Source organism: Zosterops lateralis (genome assembly GCF_965231275.1).
Source record: "Zosterops lateralis genome assembly, chromosome: 11".
NCBI classification, from domain to species: domain Eukaryota; kingdom Metazoa; phylum Chordata; class Aves; order Passeriformes; family Zosteropidae; genus Zosterops; species Zosterops lateralis.
This window is the reverse complement of record NC_139771.1, coordinates 10,193,827-10,203,905: the sequence shown is the minus strand read 5'-3', so window position 1 is coordinate 10,203,905 and position 10,079 is coordinate 10,193,827. Positions and strand designations below refer to the sequence as shown.

Genomic DNA, 10,079 nt, shown 5'->3' with positions numbered 1-10,079 from the left:
TCCTCCCACGCCTTCCCTGGCAGATGCTATTCCCGACTGTGTCGCTGGGCTCTTTGGGGGGAAAGCCACCCACCAAAGAGGGACACAAGCCACTTGGACTAAAATACACAGCATATTGATTGCAGTGAGGTGACAAGGGCAGGAGACTGGCCACATGTCCTGAGTTGTGTCAAGCCTCAACAACTTTGTCCACCCCATCCCTCATCCTGGCCACAGGGAGGGCCCCAGGGATTGCAGGATGCTGTGCTACCAGGTGTAGGCCAGGGTGCTGGGATGTAGGGTGGGGGTCAGAGCGGGTGCAGTGACACTGCTGCACAAATTCTGCTATATAGATGCCTCTCCCCAAAATCAGTCACCCAGCAGGGTATCTCTGGGGTGAAATCCTTTGGAAAGTACCAGAGTAGACAGCCAGAGGTGGTTAACTTTCTGCAAAGTGAGAAATGAAAAGCATCTAACCCCCTGCAAACTATTTCCAAGCTAAAAGCCCCTAAAAAGCACCACTGAGGGCACAGCCTCACCATTTGCAGCAGGTCCTCGTCTCCTTGATGTTCAGGCAGTACTTTCAGGGTGCAGGGACCACAAGCTGGGGATTTGCTCTGCTCCCTGCCAAGCCCTGGCTCTTATCCTGTCCCAGCTTCACCTCTGACCCGCAGAGGGGATGACGGTGATGGGGGAAGAGGAGGGGGGGCGGCGTGTGGAAGTGTTTTTAATACATTTTGCCTAATAGCAGATGAAGTCATCCTGGCATGTGGTGGGTGTTTGTCCCTTTGCAGCCCCACCAGCTGCATTTGGAGGGGATTCTGGGAACCTGGGACAGCTCAGTTGTAATTGTTTCATGTTTTACTTGCAAGATGTTTTTTCTCCATCTAATTAGGTCTCCCTGCTCCTGTCAGGCTTGGTAATAAGTTAAGGAAGGGAGAGAACATGCATATTGCTGCCAGCCAGGGATCATGGGCAGCCCTGTGGGCATTGTGCTTCACAAGGCCCCTGGACAGCTCCTGGTACCAGTTGGCACTGTGTCCTGACAGACTCCCATGCCACATGGAGGACATATGTAGAGACATGTCACCTCCCTGCTGTGCCAAACCCAAACACTGCTTTGGCCACTGGTTCACAGGACAGCAGTGGCTGGCAGCTCACCTTAATGAATTCCAACTGGGACATCACTGGTTTGCAAGCACCTGTACCAGTCCAGCCTGGCCCAGACCCTCTGCCAACAGCCCAAGGTGGGTAGAAGCCTGAAGACATTGCTGTGGGGTGAGCCCCATATACAAGGATTTTGCTCCAAAGTTCCCCCTTATGGACTCTGGGAGCATCCCAAGGCTCTTAGGCTGGGTGGGCACCCGCATGAGGTGAGCTGTGGCTGCTCAGCACCATGGGCTGGCCAGGGCCAGGAGTCAGGGTGCCCAGGGTTCAGACCACTGGGGGTCTGCCCATCCCATCAGTCTCAACTGATGAGTGACTGAGTCACCAGGGGACTGTGTCCCTGCCAGGATGGAAGGAAATGGAAATAATGCCAGCTCTGTTCCTTCTCCCAGGGACAGCAAGGAACTCACACGCAGTAGCCAAAATTAGCTGGCAGCACTGATTCACACATGCAGCACCACAGACTCACGTGCTGACATGTCAGAGCCTGGACAGGGGGTCATGGCCTTGCTTGCATCAGCTGGGCACGTGCTGGGCACAGGGATGGGGACACTGGGCTCCCTGGAAGGGGTGAGGAACCCCAACCGGCACTGCCAGCAGTGGGCAGCTGGAAAGGGCAGCCCAGCTGGGGTGGGCAGGGGGCATGCCTGAGTCAAGAGCTGTCCCCAAACTCCACAGACATCTCCAGCAATGTGCCAAGAAGTGTGACATCACCCTGTGAGCACAACTTTAATACACATCATCATCACCCCTGCATTGGTACACATATACCTTTGCTGTATATAGATATACACAGAGAACAGCAGTACGTGTGGGGGCCACAAAGCTCACCTGGCAGCCCCTGGGGCTCTGGGGCAGTGAAAGGCATGTCCCTACTCAGCCCTAGGGATGAGGGGCATGCAGGGGCTGCGACCCTGGCAGCCAAAATCACTTTCACAAAGCCTTTGAGAATAAGCATGGGTGAGCAGGAACCTCTTCTAACATAGCACCATCCTCAGGGTTTCCCTGACAGGCCTGGGCGTGCAGGTGAGAGCCCCCAGATTAAAGACACGTGTGCTGCTGGCAGGGGTGTGAGCTAGAGGGTAGCACAAGGCAAGAGCCTCCAGTTACCACACAGGTCACTGCCAAACCATTGCAGCCACAAAAGGGGAACTGGGCCCTAGTTGAGGTTAAGGTGAAATTTATTTAGATGGAGCTCATTGCAGGGTGGGGGTGAGGGATGTTGTGCAGGGAGGCACTGCTTGGCAGAAGGATGTGGGCAGCTCTCCCAGCAGAGAGAGGGGAGCAGAGAGGGAGTTTGGGGGTCTGTGTGGGGCAGGAAAGGGTACAAAGGTATTATGTGAGGAGAGGGAGCCCAACTGTGCCAAGACCCAGCCCTCCTTGCAGAGAGAGGGAACAGGGCTAAGAACCATTCTGTTGGCAACAAATAATTTAAAAATCAAACTGAGAACAGCCCAGTGGGAAAGGGGGTTCAGAGCCTTGGTGGGAGGCAGTTTCCCATGCGATATAAATTTCACCTTAATAACAATAAATTGATATGAAATGAAAAACCCATGAGCAGCATAAAGACAGGTTAGAAATAGCACCAGGTTCCTGCTGGGGCTGGTGGGTACATGGCCACTGCCATCACGGGCAGCCCAGCCCCGGCCAAAGCAGCAGCTGGGCCCCACTTCCAGGCAGCCCAGCCTGCCGAGACACTGCCTGTAGCACACCTACACCTTTGGCTGCACTCCCACCTTGCTGCCAGCACTGCCACGGAAATCTGTGGAGAGAAGCAAGGCACTGTCAGAGCTGAGATGGGCGACCAGCACTGTCCCCCCAGCTCTGCATTGCTGAGCCCATGGCACAAGGCTGAGAAGCTGCTGGACCAGCTAGTGCCAGTAGCTGTGCCAGGTTCTGCCTACCTGCCCCTGGGCGCTGCCCACAGTGCAGCTCACACTCCTCCTTGCTGTTGAAGCGGTTGAGGTTGCCGTGGCAGCCACTGTAGACAAAGGGCCGGCACTCGGTGACTCTTTGGTTGTAGTACCACCGCAGGGTGTAGCGCTGGCAGTCCCCCTCATCCAGCGGCAGCCTGCAGGACTCAGCTGTGAGGAAAACGCTGCTGGTGAGGGCAGGCAGGGGCTGGCAGCACACCGGTGGTGGAGGCTTCCAGACCCACTTGGCAGAGGAGAGGAAAGCCCAGAAGGGGAAGGCTGAGCACGGGAAGGGTTTGGCTGGAGGAGACATCTCTGTGCTCTGCCCAAGTGCTAGAATTGAGGATAGGAGACACAACTCTGGGCAAGCTGTCTCCCAGGACAGATCCTAGAAAAGAGTTGGAAGGTCGGTGGCATGGGGACATGATGGTCACAGCACCCCTTGAAAAGGTTATAGAGGGACTCTCCAAAGGCTGCTGCCACTGGGGCTTCCCTGATCTACTGGGCCCTTTGGGATCCATCCTGTGGCTCATGACCAGAACACAGGAAACCTGCCAGGGCAGCAGGTCCTGCCAGCCCAGTACACCACCCATCACTGCTGGTGATGGTTTCAGTGAGGGGGATAGAGTACAAGGTCTGCGTGGTGCGGGCAGCACAGTGATAGAGAAGGTGCAACCTTCCCAAAGTACCAGTGAGAGGGCAGGAAATCCTAAATCCTGCCCAGACAGATGGCACAGGGACCCACTGCCCAGCTGAATGCAAAGACACCACCCCAGCAAAATCTGGGGCAGCTCCATGGTTTCCCCCAGTAGCTTAGCTCTCAGTGCCAGGTGAATGCAGGGAAGCTCACCACCCACTGCAGGCTGCTCCAAGCTGTCCATCTCTGGGACCTCATCATAGTCCTCCTCCTCTCCATCCATGCTGTCATACTCAAGGTCATCATTGTCAAGCATGATCTGCCTGTCCTGCCCTGGGAGACAGCACCACGCATGAGCAGTCCTCACTACACACATGGAGCACAGAAAAAAGGGAGCAAGGACTAAAAAGCACAGGGATGACTCACCCTCATCCTCCTCATTGTGTGACAACTTGAGCACAGGGACAATGTGAGTGCTGCCAGCAGGGAACGGCGGAGTGGAGAAGGACTCTGTCGAGGGGACAGAGGCATCAGGGAAGAGAAAAAGGAGTCTGGGGTGTTTTCCCCTTATTTCCCAAGGGAAAACCACCCCTTTTTGGGCCAGTCCAGCACTGCCTCAACCCTGTTGCAGCCTGACAGGGTACATGGATAGGGATGGTGAACCTGGAGAGACCCCTTCCTTTCTCTCCACCACATGCCAGGGCTGCCATGGGGGCTTCTAGAGTAGGGAGAGGCAGGGGAAGCCCAGAGAGACAGCACCCACTTGGAGCCCAGCAGGATCCAAGGGGAGGGCACAGGGAGGCACACATGCCCATGTCACCAGATCTCGTAAGTCCTCCAGACTCTCCATCACCTGTTTGGTCATGTTCTCTCTCCTGGCGGACGATTCTTCCTGCTCCTTGGGCAGAGTGGAAGCTGCTCCTGGCCTGAGCCCCCCAGCCTCCTTGGAGACAAAACAGCCACCTCATCCCAGCCCACTCCTTGCCTCTGTCCCTCCAATCTCGCTCCTCCAGCCTACCCTTCCCTTCAGCACTGCTGACCTCTGCAAGACCCCTGCCCCAATTCTGACACCCAAGAATAGATGGGTTCCTGTGATCTCTTCAGCTGGGCAGACCCTGGCAGCACCCAGACCCCATTGGCACCATCTGAGGCAGGCTCCCCTGAGGATGCCTGTTGCACCACAACTTCTGCTACACACCATCCCTTCTCCTGTGCAGGGTCCTACACTGATGCTGACCCTGACTGAAAGGGTCATGGAGGGCCCCAGCCACCCCCAGCTCCCCAAAACCAGTGGCACACCTGGGTGCCAGGGCCCCTTTGGTGCCACATGTGTGGGGCAGGGGGATAGGAAAGAAAGCTGAAACCTGAGTGCTCACGTGAATCCTGGTGCCGTGGAAAATGGCCACCACAGGCTGGGGGAGAGATAAGGCTGGGGTCAGGGGCAGCAGGTGCAGACCCCCAGCCCCAGGGCAGCAGTGGGGGATGCTCACCACAGTGCTGGCTCATCTCCTGCCTGACGAAGCCACGGATCTCCTCCTCCTGCCAGGCACATGAAGGGGCAAAGATAGTAATGGGGGATGGTGCAATTGAAGAGGAGGAAAAACCCTTTCCCAGGGTCTAGCAGAGCCCAGAGGTGAGGGCAGACTCTGTATCAGTGGCAATGGGACGGACCCAGCACGCCTTCCCAGCTCAGTGACCTGAGTGCCACGAGCCTATGCTGGCTCCCTTCTGGCTCCTTACCGTCATGCCTGGCTCCCCCTTCTCCCCACGGAGCCCATGGGGGCCAGGACTGCCCTGGGGAGAACAGAAAGGAGATGAGAAGCTAGCCCTGCCTGGAGCTCATCCAGGCAGGGCCAGGCACCTGCACACTTACCTGCTCTCCTCTCTCGCCAGGGATGCCGGGCATGCCACGTGCACCTGGCACTGACTGTCCAGGGGGGCCTCTCTCCCCCTGCAAATGACACATGCTCAGGATCTGGCTGGTGGGTGCTGGGGTCTCTCTGCTCTCCCCAGCACCATGGATGTGCAGCTTTCCCTATGCTTGCACCCCAGGGATCCCAGTGCAGGTGGTGATGGGTCCAGCTCAACCCAACATGAAGCAGGGTTACAGACTCCTCCTCTCAGACTCCATCCCCTGGGCAGGGGGACACAAGGGAGGAACCCAAAGCCAGTGAGTTGGCAGGGAAGGACAGAGCTGGGACACGACTCCAGATGCCACCCACTCCTCACCCACTAAGGGGACTGGGCCCTCCCATCCTCACAGCCCCACTCACCTGTGCTGAGGACTTACCTTCTGGCCCTGCATTCCCTCAGGACCTCGTGGGCCAACGTTCCCTGAGGGCCCAGGGGGGCCAGGAGCACCGTCACTGCCCCGGGGACCAGGGCCACCCATAACACCAGGGGCACCCTGGAGGAGAGCAGAAGGTGAGGCCAGGAGTGTCAGAGCCCCCGACTCAGAGCAGATACCATGGGCATCCTCTGACCCCACAGCTGGGCATCCCCGAAGAAGCAGCACTGGTGCCTTCTTATGAAGAGCAGGGAATTGTTGTCATTCATTGTCTAGTGACATAACTTAGAGCAGTGCTTGAATGACTCTTCTGGGAGCATCAGGCTCTGATACACTTCCAACCAAGGCTGTATCCTCATACAAGCAATGTGGTGCAGTGCATCCCATCCCTTTCCAGCCTGCTCACCCGGTCTCCTTTCTCCCCCTGGTCTCCTTTGGCTCCTTGCTGCCCGTCAAATCCCCGGTCACCCTGGAAAGAGGAAGGGACAGGCAGCAGGGAACAGACAGTGGGGGGCAGGCAGCGAGAGGTTGAAGTGCCAGCTGCCAGTTTTTCCCAGCACTGCTCTAACCTACCTTGGGTCCCATGAGTCCTTCCTTTCCAGGAATTCCTGGTGGTCCTGACAGACCCAGTTCTCCCTGGGGAACAGAGCAGATGTCCATCAGCCACCAGCCATGCTTTCCTGTCCCACCCTGGTGTCAGTGTGGTGCTTACCGGCTCGCCTTTCCTCCCTGACAGTCCTGAGCGCCCTGGGATCCCTGGCTCTCCCTACAGCAGGCAGGAGAGAGACAGGGCAGTCAGTCTTTCATCTCTCAATGCTCACCCCAGAGCCACAGGCAGAGGAGGTCCCCATGACCCTGTCACAGGTCAAGGTCTGGCCTCAGCCATTTCCCTGCTCCTGCTGGCTGATGGAGGGGATCCAAAGGGCCACAGCCTCCAGGCAACATCCAGGCTCCTGCAGCACCCTACAGGAACCCACTCACCTTCTCGCCCTTGTCTCCATTGAGGCCACAGGCACCTTTCATGCCCCGGTCACCCTGCAAGGATGAGGAAGTCAGAGCCATACCAAGCCAGCACTAGTCCTGGCCAGGAGAGCACTGGCAGCCAGAGAAGCCAACCCACCTTGAGGCCACGCATACCCAGGGGTCCCATGTCCCCCTTCTCTCCCCGGGCCCCAGGGATCCCATCACGGCCAGGCTGACCCTGTGAGAGAGAACACAGCATGACAAGGCTCTGCTCCTGCCCTGCAGTGGGGTGGCAGAGACACAAAGACACAACAACTCACCGGCTCACCAGGCTCTCCTGGCACTCCAACCTCTCCCTGGGGAAGGCAAAGGCATCAGTAAGGGCAGGTGAGGGGGATGATCTCCCAGCAGAGGGGCTGCCCAGCTTCATACCTTCTGCCCACTAGGGCCGCGTGCCCCAGGGAAGCCCGTGGAGCCTTTCTCTCCTTGTTCACCCCTTGAGCCCTGCAAGCAGAAACCCAGATCAGCAGAGGGCTGGAGGGAGAGCTCCAGCCACTGTATGGCCACAGCACAGCCATTGCCACCTCTGAGGCCAGGTCTGGTAGCTCCCCTTGCACCATGTCCCTGGTGCACACAGGGCAGGGGGATGCTGTCATGCCCTGCTTCCTCCGTCCATTGCCCTGTCAACAGCTCTCCATGATCCCCAACCCAGCAGCTCCCAGCCCTGCACAAGTTCCCATCAGCCCTGTACCTTCTCTCCAAGCATGCCTTGTTCCCCCTTGTCCCCCTTGTCCCCTTCTGTGCCTTTCAGGCCACGCTCTCCCTGCAAAGGAGGAAACACAGGGAGGGGTCAGGGAATGAGGAGCTCAGACACACATTAAGGTTGGGAGGATAGACTCCTGTGGGGGCAGGAATGTGGAGGTCTGTAGGGTGGCTGAAGGAGAGAGGACAATATACTCTGCAAGGGAGGGTCCCTCAGAAAAAGCTCCTCCAGCTCTTCCCAGAGGGACAGGAAAGACAGGGAGGGGGAGGATAGGGACAGCTCTTACCGGCTCCCCCTTGCTGCCCCGCACTCCAGGCGGCCCCTCCACCACCAGAGTATCACCCTGTACACCCAAAGCAGAGAGAGAGGTGGGGGTGAGAAGGGGGGCCAGGGCTCCTGCCTGCCTTCTCATTGCCCCCTGCCCCAAGGACTTACCTTGTCTCCTTTGGGTCCTGGGGCCCCAAGGTCTCCCTGTGAGGAAGGTGAGATGCTGCAAAGATGCCCAGCAGGGAGCAGGCAGCACCTCTCTGGGCACCCCAATACCTGGAGGTGCATCATTCTCTCCCCAGCTCCTCATCCCACAGAGTCCCTTACCTTGTCCCCACGCTCTCCGCGGTTCCCAGGCACGCCCTGTGGGGGAGAAGAGAGGTATGGCCAGGAAGGGGCCTGGATCAGGGTGCAGCTGAGGAAGGAGGGTACTTACTGCTGGCCCACGATCCCCTTCTGGCCCTGGGCGCCCATCTTCACCCTGCAAGAAGGAAGGGATGCGAGAAGGGTGTTTAGTTTGGAGGCACCTCAGCATCACCCCACCCCAGGGACAGCTGCAGCTCTGGCTCAGAGACCTGCCAGGGCTGGCACCATAAGCCTTACTGTCCCCAGCTATGAGGACATGGTGGGGACTATGGCAGTACCTACCCGTGGTCCCGGGTCACCACGTTCACCTCTGGCTCCTGGCAGCCCTGCCCCCAGAGCACCCTGCCAGAGGAAGGCAAGAACTTGTTCCCATCCTCACTGCCCACAGCTCCTCCCAGTCCTGCTACGTAACCCCCTCCCACCATGCCGGGGTCACCCCACAGTCCCCACCACCTCTCTGGGTGCCTGGCACACAGGAGGCTGCCATGTGCCACCATCCAGAGTGGGCTCAGAACCTTCAGAGGTGAGGTGGCTGCAGGGACACTCCACAAGAGAAGCAGCCTCCCACCTGTCATGCTATAGGGCTGCCCCTGGTCCTACCTTGTCACCCTTCAGTCCAGGGGCCCCTTGTATGCCCTAAAAGAAAGGAGAAGGGTTAGCAAACCGTGGGAGGAAAGCAGTGCCAGACACCCTGCAAAACATCGCTGAGAGTCCCACTGTGGTATTGGACACTCCAGCAACCAGGGACCAGGGAGGTGCCAGCTGGGTCCTGTCAGCCTGTCTGAGACAGCAGGGAAGCCAAGGCAGAGCCTACACCCCCAGGAATGCTGTAGCACCATACTCACAGCTGGCCCTGGGGGTCCCACAGGTCCTGGTGGTCCAGCGGTGCCATCCCTGCCTGGAAAGCCGATCAAACCCTGGCAGAGAAAAAGCAGAGAATTCCCAGGGGCTGCGTCTGGGAAGCAGTGGGGCTTGCAAGGACCTCCCTGACACTGCACAAGGGTCCAGGGTTGTCAGGACCAGTGATGCCACGTTCTGGTCGTAGTCTTTACCCTCTCTCCTGGGGGACCTGGAGGGCCAGGCTGTCCATTGTCCCCTCTCAGGCCTGGCTGTCCTGGCATTCCAGCAATGCCTGCTAAGCCTGGGGGTCCTGGTAATCCTGGCAAGCCGGTGTCACCCTGACGTAGGGAAGTAAAAGATGAAGCCCACAAAAACAGCTCCTCAGGAGTGTGCTTTTCCCTCAGCCAGCCAAGCTACAGCATCACCGGGGCATTAGGAACACGATCAGAGCCAGGGTGACATGGGGACAGGGGTTACCTTCAAACCTGGAGGCCCATCCTGTCCTGGTGGTCCCCGTGCACCAACACCCATTGATCCCTGCAAGGTGGCAGAGACTGTGTGGCACATCACCCAGCTGGTGAGCACAGAGGTGCCAGGGTCACTGTGCCACCCAGAGCATCCCCCAGGGTGGGGGATTCCCCTGGGGGCAGGGGACACGTACCTTCTCCCCTTTGGCTCCAGAGGATCCCTTGGCTCCCTGTGAAGACACCAAGCCCCCAGGAAGACCTGGGCAGTAAGGAGCAGAGGCACAGATCCCAGCCCCGCCAGCATCCACTATCCCCAGTATCCACTCACTACCCCCATATGCCTCCTACTCACATCTTCCCCAGGATCTCCTGGCTCTCCAAACCTTCCTGGCTCGCCCTGGCAGGGAAAAACAAGGAAAAAGATGATGTG

At 58.3% G+C, this 10,079-nt stretch overlaps 1 protein-coding gene across 1 annotated transcript in view; it reads right to left on the bottom strand.

Annotated features, from left to right (window-relative positions):
• Nucleotides 1-1,965: 1,965 nt before the first annotated feature.
• The window catches only part of COL7A1 (collagen type VII alpha 1 chain), a gene marked incomplete at its 5' end in the record, with an annotated part of 28,824 nt that continues 20,710 nt past the window's right edge, over nt 1,966-10,079 (bottom strand). Inside the window, 29 exon segments of the mRNA XM_083869277.1 lie at nt 1,966-2,908; nt 3,051-3,230; nt 3,910-4,029; nt 4,123-4,206; nt 4,550-4,639; nt 5,061-5,108; nt 5,187-5,235; nt 5,437-5,490; nt 5,570-5,647; nt 5,987-6,103; nt 6,390-6,452; nt 6,557-6,619; nt 6,696-6,749; nt 6,965-7,018; nt 7,104-7,184; nt 7,267-7,302; nt 7,379-7,450; nt 7,698-7,769; nt 7,996-8,052; nt 8,145-8,180; nt 8,304-8,339; nt 8,413-8,457; nt 8,625-8,684; nt 8,943-8,952; nt 8,955-9,259; nt 9,395-9,520; nt 9,660-9,719; nt 9,844-9,879; nt 10,002-10,046. Coding sequence (XP_083725403.1) covers nt 2,859-2,908; nt 3,051-3,230; nt 3,910-4,029; nt 4,123-4,206; nt 4,550-4,639; nt 5,061-5,108; nt 5,187-5,235; nt 5,437-5,490; nt 5,570-5,647; nt 5,987-6,103; nt 6,390-6,452; nt 6,557-6,619; nt 6,696-6,749; nt 6,965-7,018; nt 7,104-7,184; nt 7,267-7,302; nt 7,379-7,450; nt 7,698-7,769; nt 7,996-8,052; nt 8,145-8,180; nt 8,304-8,339; nt 8,413-8,457; nt 8,625-8,684; nt 8,943-8,952; nt 8,955-9,259; nt 9,395-9,520; nt 9,660-9,719; nt 9,844-9,879; nt 10,002-10,046 — 2,181 coding nt within the window. The 3' untranslated portion in view covers nt 1,966-2,858.